This window comes from Suncus etruscus, chromosome 12 (genome assembly GCF_024139225.1).
Source record: "Suncus etruscus isolate mSunEtr1 chromosome 12, mSunEtr1.pri.cur, whole genome shotgun sequence".
NCBI classification, from domain to species: domain Eukaryota; kingdom Metazoa; phylum Chordata; class Mammalia; order Eulipotyphla; family Soricidae; genus Suncus; species Suncus etruscus.
This window is the reverse complement of record NC_064859.1, coordinates 91,622,456-91,649,998: the sequence shown is the minus strand read 5'-3', so window position 1 is coordinate 91,649,998 and position 27,543 is coordinate 91,622,456. Positions and strand designations below refer to the sequence as shown.

Here is a 27,543-nt window from a genome sequence, read left to right as displayed (position 1 = left end):
AGCGCTCAGGGGTTACTCTTGGCTCCATGCTCAGAAATCTCTCTTGGCAGACTCAGGGATCCATATGAGATGCCAGGATATGAACCACCGACCTTCTGCATGCAAGGCAAATGCACTACCTCCATACTATCTCTCCGGCCCCTCACTATACACTCTTACTAGTTCCTAAGGACCCCTTGTACTAAGAGGCAGCAACCATAGCAAATTTGAATGTTCAAACACCCCAGGGGGAGCTCACCCACATTCCCAGCACATAGTAGCCAGCCACCCCACAGGCCACTGGGTCGCCCCAAGTAGAAGCCACACAAAACCTATGAAGTCTCAGCTGCTTCTATGAACAGATATGTCTTGGACACACTCCTGGGGCCTGCAGACAGTGATGTCGGGGGGGGGGGGCAGGGATTAGAGGGCATCCCCCTTTAAATACACACACACACACACACACACACACACACACACACACACACACACACACACACACACACACACACACACACAGCCGTGCACATGCGCACCCGCACACCCGCATTCACCCCATCATCCCTGCAAGCTCGGGAAGGATCTGCCCAAGGGAGGCTGCTGCAAAGGGCCGGCCGGGGAGGCGGCGGCTCTGCCGGAGGCGCTGGCGCTCCGGACTCTGCCCGGCCGGGCGGGCAGGCGGGCCAGGGCGGCGGCTGCAGCCAGCCGGGAGGGCGACGTGGAGCGGCCACGTGGAGCCGCCGGAGGAGGGAGGGCCCCGAGCACAGCCTAGCCACCACCCAGCGAGCCCGCCAGCGTCCCAGGTGAGTCGGGGAGCCCCCGCCCCGGTCCCCCCCAATCCGGGAGGCTTGCAAACGCGACCGCGATGCATCCTGCACGCTCGGATGCAACTGGGGCGCCTGCAGAACCCCGGGAAGGAGCTGTCAGGCGGGTGGCTTGGAAGCCCGGCTTGGTCCCCGGTGTGGATGCTCCGCCAACCTTCAGGGGTAGGGACCGGCCCAGGGCTGGAGGACAGGCCCGGGCTGGGTGTCACTTGCTGGGAGTGGCTGGCAGGAACCAGCAAGGATGTGCTGGGGGGATCAGGGGGTCTCCTGGGCTTTGTACAGGCTGCCACCTGACCTCTAAGTGTGCATGAGGATGGGGGCAGGCTCCAGGGGAGAAAGGGATGGAACCCATTCAGTTGAAATAACTTGCAAGTTGTTCCAGGCAGCCAGAAACCCAACCGAGGCTTCCTTCTCAGGGTTTGCTAAAGCTGTAATAGTCAAACCCAGGCTGAGTGCCTGGACCAGGATGCGATGCTGGATTGTTCTCTGGATGAGTATCTTTGCACCAAGGGAAGAGGGGAAGTTGGGAGAGCAGCAAAGGTTCCTGCCACCCCTAGTGTGAATGAAGCCCGGGAGCAGCAGCATCCTGAGCTGGAGCTTGGCCTAGTTTCCACACTGTCCTCCCTGCCCTGCCGTCCAGTAGGAAGTGGAGATTCCACTTCTCACATGTCCACAGCCAAGGGCGTGTGTGACGTACGTGTGTGTGTGTGTGTGTGTGTGTGTGTGTGTGTGCGCGTGCGTGCAGGAGCTGAGGACCGTTACATGCTTCACAGCTACTAAGGCACAGTTGTGGCCGCTGCCTTGGGCTTGTCAGGGCAGACACGTTCTAGCACATTAGAGGAAGAGACTCAGCGTCCTTTCATGGGACAGGGAGTTCAGTCATCTCCTTAGCTCTGAGGCCCATGGAAACTGGCTCGTACTTCCAAAGGTGCAAATGCCAACAAAGCACGTTCTTCTGGGTGCCGGGGCCCTGCTGCCTTTAAGTAATGGGCGTGGGGGCTTGGACTAAACTGTCGCTGTTGGAAGTAGTATTTAAGGGAGCTTTATTTAGACGTCTCCAGCTAGCCACAGGATTGGTGAAGCGTCTACACTACAAGCTGAGAGCTACAGCTGTCAGGAAGACCAGGCTGTTCCATACCCATGGTGGATGGTGGGAAGATTCGGCCCAAAGCACTGAAAAGTACAGGAGAAGGCCAGAGTGATAGCACAGTGGGTAGGGCATTTGCCTTGTAGGTGGCCAACCTAGACTCAATCCCTGGCATCCCATATGGTCCCTAGAGCCTGCCATGAGCGATTCCTCAGTACAGAGCCAGGAGTAACCTTTGAGGACCGCTGGGTGTGCCTCCCCCCCAAAAAAAAAGTTCAGGAGAATAACACAGTGGTAGGGTGTTTACCTTGCATGAGGCCAACTGTGGGACTGACGTGGGTTCAATCCCCGGCATCCCATATGGTCCCCTGAGCCTGCCAGTAGCTATTTCTGAGTGTAGAGCAAGGAGTAACCCCTGAGCATCACTGGGTGTGGCCCAAAAACAAAAAGGAAAGAGAGAAAAGGAAGGAAGGATGGAAAGAGAGAAAAGGAAGGAAAGGAGGGAGGGAGGGAGGAAGGGAGGGAGGAAGGAAGGAAGAAAGGAAGGAAGGAAGGAAGGAAGGAAGGAAGGAAGGAAGGAAGGAAGGAAGGAAGGAAGGAAGGAAGGAAGGAAGGAAAGAAAAGTCTTAAGGAAGGTCCTAAGAGAGGTAGAGTAGGGTACTTGTCTTGCATGCGGCCGATCCAGGTCTCAGAGCACTACAGGGTGTGCTCAAACCTGCTCCCCGCACCCAGTTTGTAGGGATTGTTGTTTGTTTTTTGGGCCACACCTGGCAGTGCTCAGGGATTACTCCTGGCTCTGTGCTCAGAAACTGCACCTTACAGGTTCAGGGAACTACGGGTAATGAACCGGGATCAGTCCCAGTTGACCACATGCAAGGCAAATGCCCTGCTGCTGTGCTATCACTCTGGCCCCCCCTCAATTTTTTTATTTTTGTTTTTGGGTCACACCCAATGACACTCAAGGGTTACTCCTGGCTCTGTGCTTAAAAATCGCTCCTGGCAGGCTCTGGGGACCATATGGAATACCGGGATTGGATTCGAACCACTGTCTTGGTTTGGCTGCATGCAAGGCAAACGCCCTACTGCTGTGCTATCTCTCTGGCCTACCCAATTTTTTTAATAAAAAAAAAGGGAGGGGCCGGAGAGATAGCACAGCGGTAGGGTGTTTGCCTTAGACGCCGAAGGATGGTGGTTCGAATCCTGGCATCCCATATGGTCCCCCGAGCCTGCCAGGAGCGATTTCTGAGCATAAAGCCAGGAGTAACCCCTGAGCGCTGCCGGGTGTGACCCAAAACAAAACAAAACGAAACATAACAAAAGGGTCTCAGGAGACTGCAGTCATCCCTCCTTTTTAAGCAGCACTGGTGTCAGGGAGTGCTGAAAGATGAGCCTGCATTGGAAAGTTGCTCTGATGTAGGAGACCTTATGGCAGAAGCTTGATAAATAGGGCCAAGTTTGCACAGTGGTTAGGGCTATGCTCTTGCCCCATAGCTTGCCCCATAGTTCAATCACAATACCCAGTGGTCCCCCCACATATTGCTGGGTGAAGCCCTGAAGCCCCCTCCCCTGAAGCATAACTGGATATGGTCCTGGAGATCCCTGAACATCTCTGGACTGGTCTGCTGGGCCTGAACAGCACCATGAGGGAACACACAAGATCGGTCTGCAAGGTTAAGAGGGTCATGCTGATAATTTAAGTTTATTTATTTGGGGGCCACATCTGGCAGTACTCATGGCTTGTTCTTTCTCTGTTTTCAGGGATTACTTCTGTCTGGGCTTGGGGAACTACCTGGGGTACCAGAGATTGAATTCAGGTGTGTTGCCCGAGAGGCAAGCCCTCTCCCTGCCATCCTATCAATGTGGAAGCAATTCAAGATGGTGGTGACTGGGCATAAGATGAAGCACTGATACTCAGAACAGGGTTTGGGTAACTGAACTCCTGCCCTCCTGCTACGCCAATTCTTTTTCTTTTCTTTTATCGGTTTTAGGTTTGTGGGCCACACACAGTGGTGCTCTGGGCTTACTCCTGGTTCTGTATTCTGGGGTCACGCCTGGAAGTACTCAGGGTTCAGAGCCTATGTGGTGTGAGAAATGGCACTGGGGTCTGCCGTGTGCAAGACAAGTGCACCCCCCTTTTTTTTGGTTTTTGAGTCACATCCCACAGAGCTCAGAAATCACTCCTGGCAGCTCAAGGAACCATATGGGATGTCAGGATTTGAACCACCGTCCTTCTGGGAGCAAGGCAAACACCCTGCCTCCAGGCCATCTCTCCAGCTCCCCAGAGTCCTCTTTTATGTGACAACTGCTAGAAGCTGGCAGCATGGTTGAGCCTGGAGAAGAGGTTCTGACAATTCTGAGGGGCAAGACGTCCACCAGTGCCTCTTACTGGCCCAGACCTGGCAGTATACAGAGGAGAAAGCAAGGTGAGGGAGTCCAGACAGGAAGTTCAGGATGTGGGGATATGTGAAGCCTCTACAGTAGCTCAGGCAAACTTCTGTAAGGAAGGGCCGGGAAGGTGGCCCTAGAGGTAAGGTGTCTGCCTTGCAAGCGCTAGCGTAGGACGGACCTCGGTTCGATCCCCCGGCATCCCATATGGTCCCCCCAAGCCAGGGGCGATTTCTGAGCGCATAGCCAGGAGTAACCCCTGAGCGTCACTGGGTGTGGCCCAAAAACCAAAAACAAAACAAACTTCTGGAAGGAAAAGGGTCTTGTTGTATTACCAGATACTATGCGTTTTGTCTTGTGTCTTATTTAGCTCTTTCGCCAGCCCGTGAGGGTGTCCTAGGTTACAGGTTACTCTTGAGACACCCAGTCACACAGCCAGAGAGCTGAATTTGAGCTTTGAAAACCAGATCAGGGCCTTTTACTCAGTCTGAGGTATTCTGAGAAATTCTGCATGTCTGTTTGTCTGTCTGTCTCTTTCTCACCTTTGGTTCACACTCAGCAGCACTCAAGTTTACTCTTGGCTCTGGGCTCAGGAATTAATCCTGACAGGCTCAGGGGACCATATGTGATGCAGGAGTAAGTTCTGGGCACCACCTGCTTTGGCAAAACACCACTTCTCCCCCAAAAAGATTTTTGCCTTTTTTTTTTTTTTTGGTTTTTGGGCCACACCCGGTGACGCTCAAGGGTTACTCCTGGCTATGCACTCAGAAATCGCTCCTGGTTTGGGGAACCATATGGGATGCCGGGGTATCGAACTGAGGTCTGTCCTAGGCTAACATGAGCAAAGTAGACGCCTTATACCCTGTGCCACTGCTTCACCCCACCCCCTTTTTCTTTGCCACACCTAGCTGTGCTCCTGGGGCTAGAGTGATAGCACAGTGGTAGGACATTTGCCTTGCACTCTGCCGACCCTGGTTCAGACCCAGGTTCAATCTCGGCCCTCCCATATAGTCCCCCAACCATGCCAGGAGCGATTTCTGAGCATAGAGCCAGGAGTAACTCCTGAGCGTCACCAGGTGTGGCCCCAAAACAACAACAAATTGCTCCTGGCAGGCTTGGGGACCACATGGGGTGCTAGGGATCAAACCCGGTTTGGTTCTGGGTCTGCAGCATGCAAGGCAAATGCCCTACCACTGTGCTATCACTCCAGCCTTGAAACTTTCCTGACACAAAAAAAGAATGGAAATGAATGACTCTCATATTTGAATTGCAGAACCTGTTTTCTAGAAGCTTGTATTTAAACTTGTCTTTGTCACCAAAGGACTTTGAGATCTGCTGATGCTTCGGAGAGTTCCTCTGTGGCATCCAATCCAAGGGATCAGGCTTTCCAGAATTCTTCTTCTCGTTTCCTTCTTTCCTGTGCCCAGAGCTTACTCTTGGCTCTGCGCTTAGGGACTCACTCTCTTGGCAGTGCCAAGAATGGAACTCAGTGGGCCCCATGCAAAAAAAAGCACTTTAACCCATGCATTAACTTCTGTTCCTTTAAATGTGCTTTTCCATTTATTGAATTTGTTGTTGGGATTGTTGGAATTGTTGTGTTTTCAGGATTTTGTCAAACTTTTTTTTTTTTTTTTTTTTTTTTTTTGTTTTTTGGGCTGTCTGCTCAGAAATAGCTCCTGGCAGGCACGGGGGACCATGTGGGACACCGGGATTCGAACCAACCACCTTTGGTTCTGGATTGGCTGCTTGCAAGGCAAACGCCACCACTGTGCTATCTCTCCAGGCCCCAAACTTTATTTTTATTGTCGTTAGGTACCATGACTACATGTGTTAACATGTTTGTCTATTTGGTTGGGTTGGGGCCACACCTAGCGGTGTTGGGGAGCTACTTCCTGGTGAGGAGTTAGAGGGTTACTCCAGGCAGGACACAGGGGACCTTGAGGTGCTAAGGATCAGACTGGGCCTTCTGCTTGCCAAGCACACATGGCAGCCTTTGAGCCTCTGCCCGGCACTGGTAGTGTTTATGGTTTTGGCTGCAAGGCTGTCGAACTTTCCCTATCGCCAAAGTGCCAGGTGCAAAGATCCCCTCCGCTATCCTGGCACTTCCAGTCACCTCTCCCTCATCCTCCTGCCCAATTCTGTCGCCCAAAGTCCAAGGTTTCTTATCACTAGATACTATCTATTCCCCTGCTCAGTTTTATTTTCCTTTTTGGCTTTTGTTTGTTTGTTTGTTTTGGGGGGTCACACCGGCAGTGCTCAGGGGTTACTCCTGACTCTGCACTCAGAAATTGATCCTGGCAGGCAAGAGGAACCATATGGGATGATGGTATTTGAGCCACTGTCAGTCCATTCAGGGCAAATGCCCTACCACTTGTGCCATTGTTCCAGTCCCTGGTGCTCTTTCCTTCCTTCCTTCCTTCCTTCCTTCCTTCCTTCCTTCCTTCCTTCCTTCCTTCCTTCCTTCCTTCCTTCCTTCCTTCCTTCCTTCCTTCCTTCCTTTTCTTTTTTTTTTTTTGGTTTTTGGATCATACTTGGCAGCACTCAGGGTTTTTCTTGGCTCTGTGCTCAGAAATTGCTCCTGGCAGGATCGGGGGACCCTATGGGATGCCAGGATTTGAACCACCATCCTTCTGCATGCAAGGCAAATGCCCTACCTCCATGCTATCTCTCTGGCCCCGGTGCCCTTTTTCTAAGCTTCCAGACCCCACGAAGTCAGTTGTGTGGATCAGTTCCTCCCATTGTATTGATCTGGCCCTTTGTTGCTGCCTTTATGTGCAGCTGTAAGTCCCAAGTATGAGATTTGCCCCAAGTATGAGTATGTTCCTTTCCCTCTGACTAACTTCCCTCAGCATGAGACACTCTAGTTCTATTCATCTCGAGGCAAATGGAACAGTCTTGTTCTCAGAGCTCATAGTATTTCTTTGGTGTGTATGTATCACAATTTCTTCACCCCTTCATCTGTCATTGGGCATTCTTATCTTTTTGAAGAGTTTGATGATGTCTAATGTCCTAATTATTTTATTTTATTTTATTTTTGCCACACTTTACGGTGTTCCATGCTTATTCTGGTCTTCGTGTTCAGGGATCATTTCTGGCAAGGCTCAGGATACCATCGAGGTTGCAAGGGATTGAAATCGAGTCAGCCTCGTGCAAGGCAAACACCCTACCCATTGTGCTATCCTTACTGCCCCTAAGGTCCTAATTTTTGTTTTAGTTTTCCTTTTGAACCATACCTGGTGGTATCCAGGGCTTACTTCTGTCTCTGCTGTTCAGATATCATTTTTTTGTTGTTGTTTTGGGTTTTTTTTTTGGGGGGGGCACACCTGCAGCACTCAAGGGTTACTTTTTTTTTTTTTTTGGTGGTTTTTGGGTCACACCTGGCAGTGCTCAGGGGTTACTCCTGGCTCCATGCTCAGAAATTGCTCCTGGCAGGCAGGGGGGACCATATGGGACGTCGGGATTCCAACTAATGATCTTCTGCATGAAAGGCAAACACCTTACCTCCATGCTATCTCTCCGGCCCCAAGGGTTACTCTTGGTTCTGTGCTCAGAAATTGCTCCTGGCAGGCTTGGGGGACCATATGGCATGCTGGGGATCGAACCCGGGTCCGTCCCAGGTTGGACACATGCAAGGCAAATGTCCTACTACTATTTCAGTGCTATTGCTCTGGCCCCCCACCTTTTTTTGGTCAGGTACCAGAGCTCTAGGGACCAAACAGAGCATCAGAGATTGAAACTGAGTTGGCCACTTGCAAGGCAAACACCCTACTCGCCACATGTGGCTCTTTACACTTTTAATTTGGCTCTTCTGTGTGCCGGACGGCCGCTCCAGGAGTCAGGACTCTGCTCCTAGCCTCTGTCAGTGCGTGCCCTGTGGCTCTCAAAATAAATTTCAATCGTAATTTTGGCGAGATTTGGCTCAGTTGAAAAAAATGGTTGCCAACCACTGACTAATTAAGTTCCAAGAACAGGGCCATCAAATGAGGGTCACTACTCCTTGCCCACTCATTCGGAAAAGGTGCAAGTGCTCATGGAAGGGTTTACTTCTGGGTTCTGATAAGGTTCATTGCCAGTTTTAAACTGGCAGTGTAGAGAAGACAACTGCACAGACTGCAGGGTAAGGCACTGCTGCTGTTTAAACACCCCTTGACACAGGGCTAGTGGGCCAGAAAGAGATGGAACATGGGCTAAGGAACTTACCTTGTCTATGGCCAACCCAGGTTCAAATCCCCAGCATCAAATATGTCTCCCCAAGTGTCGTTTCTGAGGATAGAGCCAAAAATAACCCCTGAACACCACTGGGTGTGGCCCCCAAACAAACCAGCATAGACAGAATTATAGCCTGTGACAGGAATAAGATGAAAATCTATAACCCAGTTGTGGACTTGAAAAAAAAGTGTGTGACAATTATGTAGTGAAATATGGTACTTTTTTGTGTGTGTGTGTCAACTCTGCCCATTGGCAAAGCTACTTTCTAATTTTATCCAATTTGAAGTTCCTTTCACTGAGTGAGCCACGTAATGTCATAGTCCCAGAAGTGGCAGTGTGGAGATTGTTCCAGTCCACTGAGGTGGAGTCTCGAAGGGGCCTCGAAGGAGAGGAGACCCCAGTTCCAACCACCTCCTTGGAGGGGGCGCAGCCCCATCTGCACTCGGGCCCTGGGTTCCATGATGTCCACAGCTGTGGCCTCCTCACTCTCTGGCCTCAGAGATTATGGGCTTCCCCCATGTGTCAGGCCAGCACAAGTATGGAGAATTGGGGCGTTCTCTGACCCTCAGCACCCCCGCCAACTCTTAACCTTCGGTTTGTTCCAGTTTCCTCCTGTTGGCAGCCCCTGGCCCAGTCAGGCTCCCATCTGTCTTAGGTCTGTGAGCCATCAGTTTCCCTGGTCCTGCTCTCCGGAGCCTCTTGGCTGGCTCAGGAACTGGGTGTCACCCTGGCGAGTGGTTTGGAACTTGGTCAGGGATGTGAAAGCCCAGTTTCAGTCAGCCAGAGGTTGAACACTATTTCCAAGCATCTCTCTGCTCCAATTTGGGGACCTTGTTTCTGCCAGGGACCCTTAGGCTATTTATGACATTCACTGGCAGTTGGCAAGAGGCATATGTCGGCCCTGTCATGGACCAGGCCTAGACTCCAGGATTTCGTGGGCCAGATGGTCCCCACGCCTGGCCTCGCCCATTCAGCATCTGCTGGTTGTCCTCAGCTTTGGTGGCTGCCGCCTTGTCAGAAAGTCACACACATGTCACGCATGTCACACCAGGACTGCTCAGAGGCAGGGACTGGCCTTCCTTTGGGCCATTTGCCAATACTCAGGGTCAGAACACCTTTTGTTTTGTTTTGTTTTGTTTTGTTCTGGGGCTCCTAGTGGTGCTCAGGAATTACACCTGGCAGTGCTCCAAGGACCATATGGGATGCCAGGGATTAAACTCAGGCCGGCTGCATGCAAGGCAAATACCCTCCTCTCTGTGCTATCGGTCTGGCCCCAGGATCAGACAACCTTAAAAGAAAAAACCAAGGTTCCCCTCCTTGGCCTAGGCCGTTCAGGCCCCTTGGGTGAGTCTGGGCTTCCCTCTCTGCAGGGATCTGGATTCCTGGACTGCTGTGGTGTGATCCCACTGTGTGCTGGTCTCATCTGAACCTGACTTCAGGCCCATCTCAGGAACTCGCCTGCCTCTAAGGCTGAGTGAGAAGCTCCAACCTGGTTGTTTGCTGTCCTGTGAACTCTCCATCTCCCTGTGCTCTGCTTTTCCCATTTGGCCTCTGAGCTGTTCCATCTGTAATGTGAGTAGAGAAGACTGTGCTGAACTGGCACTTTTGGAGCCCTGATGGGGATGACAGGACACAGGGGTATTGGAGGGGCTGCTTTAGACACCCCATCTGGAGTGAAGATTTTTCTTTTGGTTTTTGGGCCACGCCCAGCAGTGCTCAGGGGTGATTCCTGGCTCTGCAATTAGGAATCAATCCTGACAGGCTTGGGGGACCATATGGGATGTTGGGGATCGAAGCTGGGCTGGTTGTGTGCAATCAAATGCCCTTCCCACTGTGTTATCACTCTGGGCCCATTTTTTCCCTTTGGTTTTGGGAGCCTCACCTGGCAGTGCTCAGAACTTTCTCCTGGATCTGTTCCTGGTGGAACTCAAGAGGATAGGGATCAAATTTGGGTCAACTTTGTGCAAGGCAAGTGCCTTACCTACTATACTATTTCCTGGCTCCTGAGATTTACTTTGAGCAAGTTCCACAGCAAGTTGCAGATGTCCAAATGTGACAACCTCTCCCGCCACCCCCATCTCCCTGACTCTCTTCTTATTCCAGTGACAGGAAGGATGTTGCCTTTGATGATGAGACTGTTAGTGCTGCTATTCCTGCCGCTGGGCCATGGTGCTCCCAAGGAGGGAGTTGTGTGGAGGTAACAGGATCCAGAGGGTGTGGGGAAGGAAGGGAGAGACAAGAGCAGCAGCAAGGGCAGACAGCAGTGACAAAGTGGCTGCAGCTGCTCCTGCCACCTCATTGGCATCACAGACCTCCACTGATTGGGGCAGGTAGATAACTCTGTCCAAGATCCAGAACACATCTTTTTTTTTTTGGTTTTTGGGTCACACCCGGTGACGCTCAGGGGTTACTCCTGGCTATGTTCAGAAGTCACTCCTGGCTTGGGGGACCATATGGGACACCGGGGGATCGAACCGCGGTCCATCCAAGGCTAGCGCAGGCAAGGCAGGCACCTTACCTCTAGCGCCACCACCCAGCCCCCCCCCCTTTTTAAAAATTTTTTTTAATTTAAATTTTTTTTTTTTTGGCCACATCCGTTTGATGCTCAGGGGTTATTCCTGGCTAAGCACTCAGAAATTGCCCCTGGCTTGGGGAGACCATATGGGACGCCGGGGATCGAACCACGGTCCTTCCTTGGCTAGTGCTTGCAAGGCAGACACCTTACCTCTAGCGCCACCTCTCCGGCCCCCAGAACACATCTTGATGTGTGTGACCGTGTCCATCAGCCACTGAAACCCAAACATCAACATACCTGCCTTGGGTAAAAGGAGCTCCAGTGTAGGTCATGCAGGTGTATGCAGAACTGGCTGTGCAGTGGGTACAACTAGAGCCCAAGAAAGGCTCCTGCCAAAAGGTCCCACACCCCAGTGCTATTTCCTTGCTGTCTTGGGGGCTTCAGTGTACCCTAAGTCAGGAGCCAGCAGCGGGATGGAGCTAGGTGCTGTAATTCCCTAGCAGGTAGGAACTGGGAACCACAGATCAGCCCTCGGGTCTGGGGTGAAGTGGGTGCTGGATCCTGGGGTGCTCTCAGATCGACTCTCTACTCCCTCCTCCAGATCTGACCCAAAAGTGCCACCTCAGCCCCTGCCCAACCCCTTCCAGCCAGGCCAGGAGCAGCTTCGGTGAGTGGGGGGTCAGGGGGTGGGCAGGTGGGGTCAGGGCTGTCGACCCCCCTGAGATGCCTTTGCACCTTTCTAACAGGCTCCTGCAGAGCTACCTGAAGGGCCTGGAGCGGATGGAAGAGGAGCCGGAGCACATGAGCCGCGAGCAGGGTGAGGGCCAGGCAGGGCCTCCCTCCCTTCTTCTGTCCTGAGCCTGCAGCCCCTGATCCTGGCCTCCCCCTCCTTCCCACAGTGCTCCTCTACCTTGTTGCCCTCCACGACTACGACCAGAGTGGCCAGCTGGACGGTCTGGAGCTGCTGTCCCTGCTGACGGCGGCACTGGCCCCGGGACCTGCTGATGCCCCGACCCAGGACCCGGTGAGCCTGCGGTGGGGCACCCAGCTTGGCTGCTGTGGTGACTGTGATGGTGACAGTAGCCCTGGCCTTGTGCTTTCACAGGTAATCCTGGTGGTGGACCAGGTGCTGGAGACCCAGGACCTGAACAGGGATGGGCTCATGACCCCTGCGGAGCTCATCAACTTCCCAGGAGAAGCCCTGAAACATGCAGAGCCCCAGGCACCCCACGCTGGGGGCAATCAGCCTCCCTTTGCTGAGGGCCCCCCAAGACCAGGCGTGCACAAACCTGGGATACCTAGAGAACAAAATGGGGGGAGGGAGGAGGCTCTACAAGAGGCTGGAGTGCAGGCAGAGGCTGAAGGAGGAGCCCCAAATCCAGGAGGGAGAATTAGGGGTCATGCAGAGATTGAAGGAGGAGTCCCAAATTCAGGAGGGAGGATTGGGGGCCTCGCAAAGATTGAAGGAGGAGCCCTAAGTCCAGAAGGGGGTGCTGGGGACCACACAGAGGTTGAAGGAGCCCCAGGTCCAGAAGTGGGGGCTGGGGGCCACGCAGAGGTGGAAGGAGGAACCCCAAATCTGGGAGGGGAACCCAAGGCACAGGAAGAGGCTCTGGACACTACAAGGGAAGCGAAAGAGTTTCCGGGGGAGACCCTGGAGCCTAAGCACACTCCAGAGGAAGTGGAGGTGCACGCCATCCAGCTGGAGAACGATGAGATGTGAGCCCCAGTCTCAGCACTGGGGACAGGACCGGCCCTGCCCCACCCTGGCACCCAAGGGACCCACTCAGGGATTCGAGCTGCCAATCAATAAAGAACGGAGTGAACTCACATCCCTTCCCCATCTATCCTCTGGTGTCTCAGGGACTGGGAAGCACCTCTTTTTTTTTTTTTTTTTTTTTGGTTTTTGGGCCACATCTGGCAGTGCTCAGGGGTCATTTCTGGCTCCAGGCTCAGAAATTGCTCCTGGCAGGCACAAGGGGACCGACCATATGGGGCGCCAGGATTCGAACCGATGACCTCCTGCATGAAAGGCAAACGCCTTCCCTTCATGCTATCTCTCCGGCCCCAAGGGAAGCACCTCTTAGAGGAGCTGGACCTGGGGTCCCAGGGGGTGCTTGAAGCACGCAGAGCTCACGGCTACAGCCTGCTGCAGAGACCAACTCAAATGAAGTGTTGGGGACCCCTAGAACTGATGCAGCTCAGTGCAGGCTCCTCCACCCTCCACCTGCCACACTGAGGCCTGAACAGCGGCTGGACCAGCCACAGTCACCACACTGGGATCACAGGAATGATCCCTGTCAGCAGGCTCCGTCACAGACTACAGACATGGTCACTTAAGTGTCTTTTTCTTTGGGGGGGGGGCACACCTGGTAGTGCTCAGGGGTTACTCCTGGCAGGCTCAGGGGACCATATAGGATGCCGGGTTTTGAACCACTGTCCTTCTGCATGCACGGCAAACACCTTACCTCCATGCTATCTCTCCGGCCCCAAGTGTCACTTTTTTTTTCAAGTGTCACTTTTTTAAAAATAAAAACAGGATTTACTGGAGCCTGAGCTATGGCGCAGGCGATAGGGCATTTGCCTTACATGCGCTAACTTAGGACGGACCATGATTCGATTCCCCAGCATCCCATATGGTCCCCCAAGTCAGGAGCGATTTCTGAGCACAGAGCCAGGAGTAACGCCTGAGCATCACAGGATGTGTGTGTGTGTGTGTGTGTGTGTGTGTGTGTGTGTGTGAGAGAGAGAGAGAGAGAGAGAGAGAGAGAGAGAGAGAGAGAGAGAGAGAGAGAGAGAAGTACTCAAATGAGAAAAGTGAGAAACTGGGCTTCTCCAAAGGTGGGGAGCACCCCAGTATACATCGCAGTCACATCATGAAAGTAGGAAAGCAGGAAAGGCCACACTTCCAGGGGAGATGCAGGTGGCGTGTGCTCCGACACATGTGCTCAGACCAAGGGTCACATTGGAATTTGGATTCCGATTCCTCACTGAATTGGGCTGGAACATTGCAACTGGTCCTCCAAGCACTGCCAGGAGAGAGACCCCTTAGCCCAGAGTCAGGAATAAGTCCTGGGCACTGCCTGCTTTGGCCAAGCACCCTCACCCCCCAAAAAAAGGCTTTTTCCTTTCTATATCCCTTCCCTCTTCCCCTTCTCTAACTCCCTGCTGGTAAGACCCCTCCTGCAGGCTGGCCCAGGCCCTGCCACCCTCTAGCCAGAAAGATACTTTTTTTTTTGGGGGGGGGGTCACACCCGGTGGTGCTCAGGGGTTACTCCTGGCTCTGCACTCAGAAGTGGCTCCTGGCAGGCTCAGGGAACCATATGGATGCTGGGAATCAAACCGGGCTCAGTCCAGGGTTGGGTTGTGAAAAGCAAAAACCTTCTGCAGTGCTTTTACTCAAGCCCCATGAGAAAGAGGCTTTTGTTTGGGGGACCACACCCAGCTTTGCTCAGGGATTACTCCTGGCTCGAACTCAGGGTTCTCTCGGATTGGTGCTCAGGGCCTAATATATGCTGCTGAAGATCGAATCCCAGTTGGCTGGTGCCAGGCAAACACCCTCCCCACTGACCTATTGTGGAGTCGGAGATGCTTGGAGCAGAGAGGATGGCTCCAAGAGAAGGGCTTGCAGGCTGGGACAGTCCCTCTGCAGAGGGTCTGGGACTGGACAGGGCCACTGAGCCCCACAGCAGCCCTGCCTGCTGGTCTCAGCCCTGTGGGCACTCCCCAGGGTCAGTGTGTAGCCTTCCCAGAGGTGGGCCAGAGAGCTTTCCTCTCAGTCCAGGGCTTAATTTGAGGAGTCTGAGCAGAGACAGAAGTCAGTGCCCCACTTTTGCTGCTGTGAGTTAGGGGCCGGCGCCTACAAGGGAGAGGGTGGAGGCAAGTTTGAGCTTCTGGGAACATATGAAGAGGAAGTAGGATGGAGAAAGGTGGTTTATTTGCTCTGCCCCAGTGCCAGGATGGCAGGCCCACAGCCTCATCTGCCCGAGCAGATCAGTCTCAGGCCAAGTGGGGCGGAAGGGCAGAGTGCCAGACAGCCGGAGATGCCAGCCTGAGGCGCAGGGGTGAAGCGGGCTCACGCGATGCCATCGAAGCCCTGCAGGCCACACTTCTTGCCTGCCACCTGGCAGCCGAACCGCAGAGCCTCCTGCATGGTTTTCCCTGGAGAGACAAAGCACCCGGATTGGGCCAGCCCTGGGCAGCACTGGCCCTGCCTGTCCCTCCTGCGGGCACTCACCCTGTGCCAGGCTGAAGATGATAGATGCGTTGAAGGTGTCGCCGGCCCCCAGAGTGTCCACCACCCGGGGAGGCGGGAAAGCATCTGAGTGCAGCACTTTTCCATCAGGGCCCAGGGCATCAGCACCCTGCTCAGCCCAGGCACAGATCAGGGTGGCCCTGGAACAGAATGAGCTCAGCCTGTACCCCAGCCCTGGCCCAGCGGCTCCCCAGCCCAGCTCCCCATGGCTCACCCTTTCTGCACTCGGCCATACAAGCCTTTCAGGGCCTCCACGGCTGACTGGAATCCGAAGTGCCTGGCCACGTCTTTGCTGACAAACACCTGCAGGCAGGGGAAGACAAGCTGTCGTTACCCCCTTCAGCCCTGCATGGGCCCACAGAACCCAGATGTTCCTCCAGTGGGGCCCTAAATCTTCTCTGTGCCCCAAAACACCCTTGAAGCAGGCTGGAATCCAGAGCCAGTCTGCCAGCTCTGTGCTGAGATGGGAAACCCAAGATGGGTCTCGTGCGCCCTCTTTAGGTGAAGGTCTAGCAATGCCAAGTTATGCAAGTCCAGCTTTTGGTTGGGTTGGGGTCTGTTCTACTCCTGGGCCCTCTAATTCCATTTTATACTTTAAAACAAAGTCCTGGGACCTGGGCGTGGGGCGCAGGGGCGGACAGAAAAACAAAACAAAACAAAAAACAAAGTCCTGGGGCCAGAGCCATAGCACAGCGGTAGGGCGTTTGCCTTGCACACAGACGATCCAGGACAGACATGGGTTTGATCCCTGGCGTCCCATATGGACCCCTGAGCAAGGAGCAATATTTCTGAGTGCCTAGCCAGGAGTAACCCCTGAGCGTCACTGGGTGTGGCCCCAAACCCAAATAATAATAATAATAATAATAATAAATAATAAAGATAAAGATAAAAATAAAACAGAGATTTCTGAATACCAGTTATACCAGTGGCCAGATAGAGTTTGGTTAAAAAATGCTGCAGTCTTGGAGCCGGAGAGATAGCATAGTGGAAGGACATTTTCCTTGCATGCAGAAGGACAGTGGTTCGAATCCTGGCATCCCATATGGTCCCCCTGGCATCCCATATGGTCCCCCCAAGCCTGCCGTAAGTGATTTCTGAGCGTAGAGCCAGGAGTAACCCCTGAGCACTGTCAGGCATGACCCATAAAAACAAAACAGAAACAAAAAAACAAAAAAGACTGCATCTAGACTCCACCCTAATAAAAAAGGATCAGTGAAGCTATGCTCATGACCCCATGTGAGGTCTTCCTGGGAACCATCACCGTGGGTTCAGGCATTCATTTACATGTCCACCGCAGAGAAAAATGGTTTGGACCACCGCTATGGTTATTCCCAGGGGTGCTCAGGGGACCATACAGTGATAGGATCAAACCAACTGTAACATATACTATCTCTCCAACCTAGGCATTCATTTTTAGTGGGGGGAGCAGTGGTTTGGAGCCACACCTAGTCATGCTCAGGGGATATTCCTGGGTCAGAAGGGACCTCTGGTTGTGTTCATACCAGAAATAAATGCAGGGATTTAAACCAGGGTCCCAGCTGCACGCAGACAGGCACTTTACCTCCAGTACTACTTCTCCAGCTGAGGCTTTGATGTTTTTAAAATGTAATTTAAAATTCAATCCAGAGGGCTAGAGCCATAGCACAGTGGGTAGGGTGTTTGCCTTGCACATGGCTGACCCGGGTTCAATTCCCTGCATTCCATACGATCTCCTGAGCCTGCCAGGAGTGATTTCTGAGTGCAGTCAGGAGTAATATCTGATGCCACTGGGTATAGCCGTGCCCCGCCCCACAATTAAACCCAGGCTGAAAGCCAATCAGTCTAGGCTCTGATGCAGAGCTATCACTCATTTTTCGTTCACATAGCCCCACCTTGTGCCCATCCTGATGCCCGAGGCTCCCACGACTAGCCCACCCTTCCTCACCAGAGCTGGAGGACACCCTTCTGGCTGCCCTCTGACCGGCAACACCTAAGATGACCAGGGAAGGGACGCAGCCCTGTAGGCCCATTCTGTGGCTGGTGCCACAGTCCTGTCCATGCCCACCAACTGCTGATAATATTGGTGCCCCCACAGGGTAGTGAAATGCTCCTCCAAGCCACTGTAGACATTTTCTTTTTTTTTTTTTTTTTTTTTTGGTTTTTGGGCCACACCCTGTGACGCTCAGGGGTTACTCCTGGCTATGCGCTCAGAAGTTGCTCCTGGCTTCTTGGGGGACCATATGGGACGCCGGGGGATCGAACCGCGGTCCATCCTAGGCTAGCGCAGGCAAGGCAGGCACCTTACCTCCAGCGCCACTGCCCGACCCCCACTGTAGACATTTTCAGGGGAGCCCACAGCCAGCTGCTCTGCTTGGCCCCAAACACCCCAGCACCAAAGAGGACCCATGAGGACAGGACCTGAGAAGCCAGCAAGCAGGACTCAACTGCTCACCACATCTCCGTAGCCAAACAGCTGGTACAGCTCCTCCCGTGGCTTCTCCACCTCTACAGACACCCGGATCCTCTGGCCTGGGGGCTGCTGGGAATTGTGCTGCTGTATCCGCTGTAGCATCTTCACCTGCTCCGAAGCATTCCGGCCCTGGGGTGTGCCAGGTAGCTCAAGAGCAGCCCGTGTGCCACCCAGCTGGCTCCTCTTGCCCACTACAGCCCTGGGTGCCACTCAACCCCTCTGGCTCATGACTCCTTCTGCGGAGACTGTGGGAGAGGAGGGGAGGACAGGAGGGCACTTGGCTGGAACTCTACGCCATGCCTTGCCTTGGAATTTTAGTGCTGTTGTGATTTTTGGTATGTTTTGTTTCTGTTGTTTTTGGGCTATACCCGGTGGTGCTTAGGGCTTACTCCTGCTGACTGAGTGCTGACTCAGCACTCATGGGTCATTCCTGGCAGGCTTAGGAAAACTTATGGGGTGCTAGGGATCGAACTTTGGTCAAGTGTATGCAAGGCGAACACTTTACCTGCTGTTCTATGGCTCTGGCCCTTCTACAACTATTGTGGAGCCAGGAAATTATATGGACCTGCCTTTGCATTTCACAGGGAGGGTGCTAGGGAATAAAAAATAGGGCAGGAATGTGGCTCAAGTGGTAAGAGGAGGACAGAGGAGGACCCCTTAAAAAGCAGGAAGGGCAGGGCTTGCCTCAATGTGGATCCATTTGAAGCGAGTCAGGTCAACTTTGGCAAAGTCTGTGGCAGACACATCTGGTAGGTTTCTAAGTCATGTGGGGGAAAGACAGAGGACAAGGGCCATGTAAGGTCAGGCAGGATGCAGGAGACTGAAAGCAGTTTGTTAAGATACTTCTGTCTGTATTTAAGGCTCTGATGCTCTCTATGTCAGTCAGAAGTCAAGTAGGCCTCTTGCAGGACCTCACCTCCCAGGATGTGCGAAGCACTGGGACTACAATTCCTAGAATCCCTCAGCCTACTGTGTACACAGTTCCCAGCAGCCAACAGTGTCCTTCATATTCTTGGCTCTGGTTCCATTTACTCTAGACTCAGCATCACTGCCCAGAGTTTGGCAGCTCCATGTCATAAGGCTGAGGTCAAAGTTGAGGCTGAGCATGCATTTGTAGACTAACTTTAAAGAGTCAGCCCTGACCCTCCTCTCCAGGCCTACACTTGGTTTCACTGGCCCTGTGCCTTGGCCTTTCTGAGGATGCTCCCCAGAGGTGTAAGGGGCCCAAACACTCAGCTCACAGCCCTGCAATCTTTGATAATGTGTAGTGACATCCATTACAGATGGAGTGGCCAGGAAACTCTTCTTCATACCATGTGGTTGATGGAAGTTAGGGACTGTTTGTAGGCCAATGCCTGGTTGTATCAAAACAAGCACGTCGCCCAGCCCCTCCACTGTCAGACCCTGGCCAGAAAACTTGTCCCTATGAGGCGCTGCTTTAGCCTGAGCTGGCTTAGGGCCATCTGAGCACAAATAAAGGACCTGGCATTCAACTAGGTTCTTGTTGCATTAAGCCCTCACACCCAAAGGCCTCCTCCGAGTTGAGGGCGTTTGGGGTAAGGGGTCATCATCTTTTGTAAACGCCCAAACCCCCAGCTGCTTGGTGCCAAGTGCCGTCATCCAGCCGGGCAATTACAGTCGGGCACCTCGTCGGAGCATAAAGTGATTTCAAGTCACACCTTGCAGTCCTCTGTCCTCTATCCCTCCACCCGGCCCCACTGCTGTCTACTTAATCACAAAGGAATCACATCATAAATTACACTGTCCAGGCCTGCCTGCCCATCCTTGGCAGTGCCCAAGGCCAAGTCTCTGGGCAGAGTAGAGCAGACCTTTTCTCATTTCTCTTCTTCCCTAATTGCAATCAACTCAGCAATTACTGCAAGGGGACAATTTGGGGATAGAGCTCAGAGGGCGGGCCATCCAGTGATTGGTGGAGGCCAGAGAAAGCGGGCCAGCCAGTGATTGGTGGAGGCCACCACAGAGGGTAGGCTATCCAGTGATTGGCGGAGGCCGCAGAAAGCGGGCCATCCAGTGATTGGCGAAGGCCACAGAAGGTGGATCGTTCAATGATTGATGGAAACACTGATTGGTGGAGGCCACTGCACGGGGCAGGCATCCAGTGATTGGTGGAGCCGCATATGGCGGGATGTCCAATGATTGGTGGGGTGGCCAGAGGCCCTTACGTGTCATAGAGCACAATGGTGCGGGAGCCATTGGAGCTGTTGACGATGCAGCAAGAACATGGGGTCTCCCCCTTGCTCTGCCAGGCCACCTGAGACACGTCCACACCCCGCCGCCTGAAGTCAGCCACAAGGAAGCTGGGAGTGGGGGAAAACCCAAGCCAAGGGCAAGGAGACAGATTAGAACCTACAAGCACCTGGGGCTTCCGCCATGAGCAGGCCACTACCTGGGCTGGACCACCTATGGGAGCAGAAGAGTCAGTTCTGGCTGCTTAGGGCTGGCAGTGGCAGCGACTGGTACGGTGCAGACGAATGCACTAATGCACAAACCTGTGAGCGTGGAGGATAGTTCGGCTGCCACTGGCTTCGTTGATGATGACCGTGGAGATGGGCACGGAGCCCGTGGTCTGGTGGACCACGTAGCGCAGGTCCACGGAAAAGCGACGGAGGTCTTCCAGGACAAAACTACCGGGCGAAGTTACCTGGGGAGGCCCAGATGGACGAGGGCCTGGGGGGCTGGAGGGAAGGTCCCTAGGGGACCCTGGAAGGCAGGAGTGCAAGTAGTGGGGGTGCATAGGGGGTGGGACTGTGAAGTGGCACAGAGGCAGGAGAGCATCTGGAATTCGCTGAGAAACAGCTCTGGTTTTTCAGACATGTTTAGTCCTGTCTGACACCGACCCCAACTGGGACAGGGAAGGAAACGGACCTTGTGTGCAGCCAGACGGTGGTAGCACTGGGGCCTGTTTCAGGCAGAATTAATGATTAATCGCCCAAGTGGTACCTTGCCCCCAACTGTCCTCTGCATGCCAAGTCCCCTGGCAACCTCATCTACTGCACCTGCAATAGATGGCGCTGGTCTCGTGCTTTGCCTGCCTCTAGGATGCCCTCTGCCCTCTCCCCACAGTGCCATCTGCCCCCACCTCCAGAATGATGAGGGGATCTGGGTGTGCACTGCCCCTAAATCTAGGGTTCCAACCCAGAGTCCACTTGATGGGAGTGAACTGGCAGGTACCCAGATGTAGGGACCCCAATCCTATCTGCTCACTCCTGGGCCATACTCTCAGCAACACTGAAGTTGGATGGGAAAGAACTGAGGGTGCCAGGGTGGGCATTCCTACATCTTCCAGTAGCTGCCCACCCACAGCATGGGCAATGGGGTTTGCTAAGGTCCTCCTGGCATTCAGAGTGCCTGGTCCCAGGCAGGGGCCCATTCAATGGAGAACACATGGATTGCTCAGACCAACCCTCCAATCAGCATGACTGACAAGCCAGCCTGGCCCAGGTCTGCATGGAAACACAGCTGCAGAGATGGAATCTGCATTGCTCCGGCCCTTGGCCTCTCACTGGCTAGGCACTTGCCTCCTATGCCCTTATGCCAACTTCTCCAGAGAACAGTGTGGCAGCAGTGGCAGCTGAGGGGCTTAGCTCTAGTAGAACCCTTTCCACCAGAGTTCAAAGTGCTGAGCTTCCCAAAACAGCTGCCTGGCAGCCTGCCCAGTGTTCTTTATGGGCAAAGTGTGGGCTCCACCCCCCAATAATGGAAGCGCCAGAGGCCAAAGGGCCACTGCTACAGGCCATAAGAGGCCCATTGGGGCTACTTGGGAGTTGCAACCCCTACAGCCAAAAGGTTGTAGCCCCACAAAATCAGGGTGTCCTTGAGCCAGACATGCTTGTCTTGGACATCAACAAAGGGGCAAAGCAAGTGCTTTGGGCCCTGTCCTACTCAGTGGGTGTCAATGTGGGTACCCTATGGGGCCAGGGCAATAACACGGCAATAGGGCATTTGCCTTGCATACGGACAACCCAGAACAGATCTAGGTTCAATCACCAGCCTCCCATATGATCCCCCGTGCCTGCCAGGAGCGATTTCTGAGCACAGAGCAAGGAGTAACCCCTGAGCACCTCTGGGTGTGACCCAAAAACCAAAAAAAAAAAAAAAAAAAAAAAAAAGAACCACAAAAACATGGGCATCCTATGGGTGGGACCAGCCTAATGGATCTGAGCTTCCCCCACCACTTGGACAAGAAAAGGGGTAGTTGAGGGGCGCTCCCAGGACATAAGCTGTGCAGGCAGCATTTAGAGTGGGAAAACAAAGTCCTGCCAGGGGTCTGGAGGAGGGTTCCCCTGCTTCCCCCTTTCCTGTGCACCCTCAGCTGCCCACCTGGGACTGGGCTCCCTTCTCCCATCCCTGCTCCCAACTGTACTCACTCAGCTGCGTGGCCGGGGGCCAGTGAGCCCATGAAGGCACAGGGTGCTCCAAGCAGAGAGAGGACTGTGCAGGAGTTGGATGCATTCCCTCCACGCTGCCATCGCTGGGACAGACATCTGTAAAACATTCCCCCACAGGTCCCTGCAGCCACTGTCTACTGCCCGGGTGAGGGATCATAGGACACCAACATGGGGACCCTTCAGCACACTTCTAGGCAGAACCTCTCCTTTAGGTTGGCAGCTGAGTTGCAGTGGATGGGCTGGTCTGTCTCTCAGCTCAGGACAAATTCAGGCTCACAAGGGTTCATTTTTCTTTTTGGGGGAGGGGGGTTCACACCTGGCGGCACTCAGAAATCACCCCTGGCAGGCACAGGGGACCATATGGGATGCCGGGATTCAAACCACCATCCATTCTGAATCAGCTGCGTGCAAGGCAAACGCCCTACTGCTGTGCTCTCTCCAGCCCACAACAATTCATTTTTCCTTACTGAGTCAGGACAACAGAAAATCAGTCACATGGGTCCGTCACACCTTGAGAGTTCTGCTAACTTGGGGTTACTATGATATCCCCAACCCCACCTCACAAGAGTCGCCTTGAGAGCTGAATAGGGTCCAGGGTCCCGGAGGTGTCAATTTTAATCTCTGCTCCAGGCTCAAGTCCAAGAACAGTAGCAGTTATCATGAGGTTTCAGGAAGCCAACAGATCTGGGTATTGTGCATGACCAGTGCTGAGCAGCAGGGGTGAGGCTCAGAGCTGGCTGTGTCAGAGATTTGCCTTTCAGGTCTGAGGCCCTGGGTTCAATCCCTGACAACACAGAGGAAAGTGGAACTCACTGATATGATATCAACATTCTGAGGAGACTGTGGGAAGACCATCTCTCTCCCCATTTCCCCTTCTCTCCATCTGAGCTCCAATGGAATACAATTCACATGTAACTGAGGTGTCAGTGGATATATCATGCCATTATATATCATTATATATCATGCACCATGACACTGCAGCAAGTAGAGCATTTGCCTTGCAGGTGGGTAGCCCAGGTTTGATCCCCAGTATCCATATAGTCTCCCAAGCACCACCATGGATGATCCCTGAATGCAGAGTCAGCAGTTAGCCCCAAGCACCACTGGTTATAGCCCGAAAGCCAAAGCAAACAAGAATGCAAACCATAATATGAGTGGATGGGAAATGAATATGGGCCAAGGTGTGAGTGAAAGTTTCAGTGTAACTTCCATGTACCTGGTATACTCGGAAGGTCAGTGGAATTGCCTATTCCAGTGGTTAAGTTTCCATGTCACTGACAGGTTCCCTGCTGTAACTGCCATATGCCATGCGCCCTGGTGTAGATGAAGATCTGGGGTGGATTAGTTTGATACACTTAAAATTAACTGATGACCTCTGTCAGGGTCTGTAGCCCAACCTTCCCCTCACATGGTTACTTCACATGCATGTTCCAGTCATACCAGGAGGTAAGCGTAGGTGGCATTCTTGGTTCTTCCTCTTCCAAAACTACTAACCTCAGCAGTTTACAATAGAATGATAATAAATGGTAATTAATCACAATTTATTATCATTCTATTGTATTATCATTCTATTGTAAATTCTATTGTAAATATAACAAATTACCATTTGTTATAGTTAATAAATTTTAATTAATTTAACTTAATGAATTATAATTAATTACAATTAAATTTAGGAAGAAACAAAATAGAACTTTTAGACTATAATGTGTCTGCACACAGACCTTTACCATAAGGCTTCTTCTGTCTTGAGACTAGGGGATCATGAGCTCATTAGGAAAAAGATTACTCAGGGCAGAAAGATAGTACAGTGGGTTTGCCTTGCACATGTGGTCAAAAGAGAAAACAAAAATAGATTGCTGGTGCTGGAGAGAGGGTATAGCAGGTAGGGCATTTGCCTTGCTTGTGGCCAACTTGGGTTCAATCTCTGGCATCCTGTATAATCCCTTGAACACTATCAGGCATGATTCCTGAGTTCAGAGCCAGGAGTAAGCCCTGAGCACCTCTGGTTATGGCCCTCAAGCCAAACCAAACCAAATATTGCTCAAGCCCAATGCTTTAGAGAAACGATGGCATGGAGAAGAGAGGAGCAGCAGATTGTGTAGTATGACTTGGCCATGGTCACAAAGAAATTCCAAAACTAAGTCACTGATTTCCTGACTGGCACCTCTGCTATGTATTCTCGCTTTGGAGGGGAAAGTCCTGGGACCCCTTGAGGATGAGCCTCCAGAGAAAGATAGTTCCTGGACCCCAAAATCTTCCCCGAAGGAAGGCTCTGAGCATGAGGAAAACACTTCTCTGCCTGGACTTTGGAAGGTGGGATCTTCCATAGGGAACTTGCTGAATTCAAAGTGGCAGCTCCTGTGTGTCCCAACTGCCTATCATCTACAGAAAGCCTGGGATCGGTCAGGAGGCTGAGACACCTAGCAAGGGCTGGGTCTCCACTTTGGCTTGCTCACAGTGGCAGATACAAGAGCCCCAGAGCTGACTGGGAAGGGTAGGAACAAGTCAGGAAGAGGCCTGCAGGGACAAGTCCATGATGGGGAGGAGCAGGGGCAGGCGCTGAGGGGAGGGGCATGTACAAATAACAGTGGGGGACATTGACCTTCTTGGCCAGACCCTCAGGGCCCTAGAGGAGAAGCAGAAGATTCAGATTGCCTGCCTGGCACCCCAGGGTCACACACTCACACTTATTTTCTGAATAAACTGAGCACAATCTGAGCCATTCCTGCTTTCTATAATCTCAGGCATTGCAAGGAATCTCATGTACGTTGTCACCACAAAAAGAGCTGTGACTGCAGTGGCCCTGAAATAAAAATGTCTGATGGCACTAATGGGGCCTATGACCTCTGATAAGCATGCGTGTGACCACCTGGTGAACTACCCAAACCCAAGCACAGCAGCAAAACATGTCTCCACTCAGGGGTGAGTCCCAGTACATATGTGTGCAAGCACCACAGAGAGAGGAGTGTGAACCAGACTGTGGCTGATGGTACAAGTACTGGGACCTCACCTCATGCGTGGGCGCTAGGGCAGGGAAAGACTCAGAGATGTGTGTTTACGTGTGCCGGAACCTGAGCGAGACACAGCATCATATGGCCCCTGAGCACTACTGGTGTGGCCCTCATGGTCCCCAGCACCATGGAGTCTGAGCTGTATTGCCTCCTCAGGCCTTTATTTTTTGGAGGGGTCATAACTGGCAGCGTTCAGGGATCACTCCTGGCTCTAGGCTCAGAAATTGCTCCTGGCAGGCTCGGGGGACCATATGGGATGCCGGGATTTGAACCACCATCCTTCTGCATGCAAGGCAAATGCCTTACCTCCATGCTATCTCTCTGGCCCCCTCAGGCCTTTATGGCTGGGTATCTCGAGGAGAGGCCTCTGGGTTTCCCAGAGCACTGCTTGGGAGTCCCCCCAAAAAATGTATGAGTAGCCCAAGTTGTAATAGTTTAACAATGATGAGATGGCGCTAGGAAGAGTCAAAAATACAGTGCTTAAGGGTGGGGGGCAGCAGGCTTGGGCCTCCTCAGGCCCTGATTCTCCCTGAAGCATCTGTTTTTTTTGGGGGGGGGGTTTATGTCTACAGAAGTGGGCAACATCTCCAGCCTCAGATCCTTTGGTTGTCCTGTACTCTGGCAAAGGACTGTAATCTTTTTTTTTTTTTTTAGGGGGGAGCATATCCAGTGGCGCTCAGGGGCTAATCCTGGCTCTGCACTCATAAATCACTCCTGTTAGGCTCAGGGGACTATATGGTATGCCAGGGATTGAACTTGGGTCTGTTCTGAGTTGGCCATGTGCAAGGCGAACGCCCTAACGCTGTGCTATCGCTCTGGCCCCAAAGGGCTGTAATCTTACACAAAGCAGCCAGGGCAAAGGGTCATCTGGGTAGGAGCCAAGTGACAGAGACCAGGGCAGGAACAGCGGCTTGGCCTTCCAAAGTGCTCTGGGGAAATAGGGCAGAACCCCTCTCCTTCATCTCCTCTTAGCTCCCCTGATCCAAGGAGAGGTCCCAAGACCTAAATTAGCCTCGTCCTTGCCCAAGACCACCGAGAGCCCAGGGCCCTTCTCAGTACTGCACATCCCAGACTGCACCCTAAGGAAACTCTGGATTCCACCCACAGTAATGCCACCCTGGGACTGAAGTTTTTGTGGGGTGCTTCTCAAGTATAACAAGCATCTCTCCCACTTCTGCACCGGACAGCCAAGTCATGGCCCTGGCTAAAGGCACATCTGGTCAACTTCTCTGGAAAAGCTGACAGAAGCCAGCATGCCCGTTACATCCTTAATCACGGCCTCTCCACTTGTACCTAGCATGCCTGTGAGCCCTAAAGCTATAGTTGCACTGGAACGTGGTTTTCCTTGAGTTCCACACGCAGCTGCTCCTGGGAAGCTCCTCTAAGATAACAGGTGAGCCCTGTCAACTCGGATGAAAGGCTGGAAGGGGCACCCCATGCCTGCCTCCCTTGTTAAAAGCAAGGAGCCCCCCTTGTACCTCTCTAGCTGCATGCCTGGAGCAAATGACCTGCTCTCCGAAGCTGGGCTGGACTGTGGGTAAAACTGGCCAAAGATCCTGACACAGTCCTGGGGTGGCCCTGGCTTTGCCCAAGCTTTTGCTATTCAAGCCTCACTTCTTCCCCCCGCTGTCAGAGAAGGGCATGGGGCAGGGCTGGCAATGCAAGCAGAGGGGATGGGGGCTAGCCCTTGCAGCACTCCCTGAGGCCCTTGCAAGTGTGACCCCTGAGGTGGCAAGGGGCCAGGGCACCCCTACCTGCTGTCCGAGTCCTCCTCGGGGTACTTGTCCACCACGTTGATGATATCTAACACCACCAGCCCCACACACAGGATCTGTTTGTTTTCCATTGGGGCTGATCCAGAGCTTTCTGCAGCCCAGCTGTGGGGCTTCTCCCAAGCTCGGCCTTTAATCCCAGGAACTGGGGTTCCTGCTGCTCCAGCTGGCTGCTTTAGCTAGCTCCTCCTCCAGGGAGCCAGGGTCAGCTAAAAGGGTGCTGAGGGGTGCAGAAAACAGTGCCAGGAGTGGGGGGCCAGCTGGCTGTTGGGCAAGCCCCTCACTTCCAGGCCTGTTTCCCTCTTTGTCAGATGGACTCGGGTCTCTCCAAACCGCAGAAAAGCAATGTCACCCATGCATGAAGAAAAGGCAATAGAAAGACGCCCTGGGCCCGCCTTCTCCGCCACCTAAAAGCTCCTGTTCCGGATGACCCTGCTCAGGAGACCAGCTCGCTGCAGCAGCTCTGTTGACCCTGGAAGTCCCAGCGGCCTAAGACGCCATCTCCCCGCCCCTTGTAAGCCCCGCCCGTACTAGACCACGCCTCCACATAGGCTCCGCCCCCGGCGCGGGGGAGCCGCCAGGTGGGCCATTGTGGTCACGTGATGCGAGCCGCGCCGCCGAGCGCCGCAGCGGCCTCTCTCCCCAGCG

The 27,543-nt window shown here is 53.2% G+C and overlaps 2 protein-coding genes across 3 annotated transcripts; one reads left to right on the top strand and one right to left on the bottom strand.

The window, feature by feature from the left end:
* The first annotated feature begins 541 nt into the window (after positions 1-541).
* Positions 542-12,829, top strand: CGREF1 (cell growth regulator with EF-hand domain 1). The gene is made up of 7 exons (XM_049784211.1): positions 542-782; positions 9,855-10,056; positions 10,588-10,681; positions 11,601-11,666; positions 11,746-11,816; positions 11,899-12,023; positions 12,105-12,829. The coding sequence occupies exons 3-7, from the start codon at positions 10,599-10,601 to the stop codon at positions 12,720-12,722; spliced, it is 963 nt and encodes a 320-aa protein (XP_049640168.1). The 5' UTR covers positions 542-782; positions 9,855-10,056; positions 10,588-10,598; the 3' UTR covers positions 12,723-12,829.
* A 2,085-nt stretch (positions 12,830-14,914) lies between these two features.
* KHK (ketohexokinase) lies at positions 14,915-27,303 on the bottom strand. Of its 2 annotated transcripts, none has more exons than XM_049784212.1 (8): positions 26,878-27,303; positions 22,092-22,208; positions 20,214-20,348; positions 18,388-18,460; positions 17,686-17,832; positions 15,469-15,557; positions 15,237-15,394; positions 14,915-15,160 (listed from the first exon to the last, which is right to left on the bottom strand). In XM_049784212.1, exons 1-8 carry the CDS (start codon positions 26,967-26,969, stop codon positions 15,075-15,077), a joined length of 897 nt encoding a protein of 298 aa, XP_049640169.1. In that variant the 5' UTR covers positions 26,970-27,303; the 3' UTR covers positions 14,915-15,074. The 2 variants fall into 2 exon arrangements, with proteins under 2 accessions (XP_049640169.1, XP_049640170.1); XM_049784213.1 differs by lacking the exon at positions 20,214-20,348 and adding an exon at positions 19,887-20,021.
* Between the last annotated feature and the right edge of the window lie 240 nt (positions 27,304-27,543).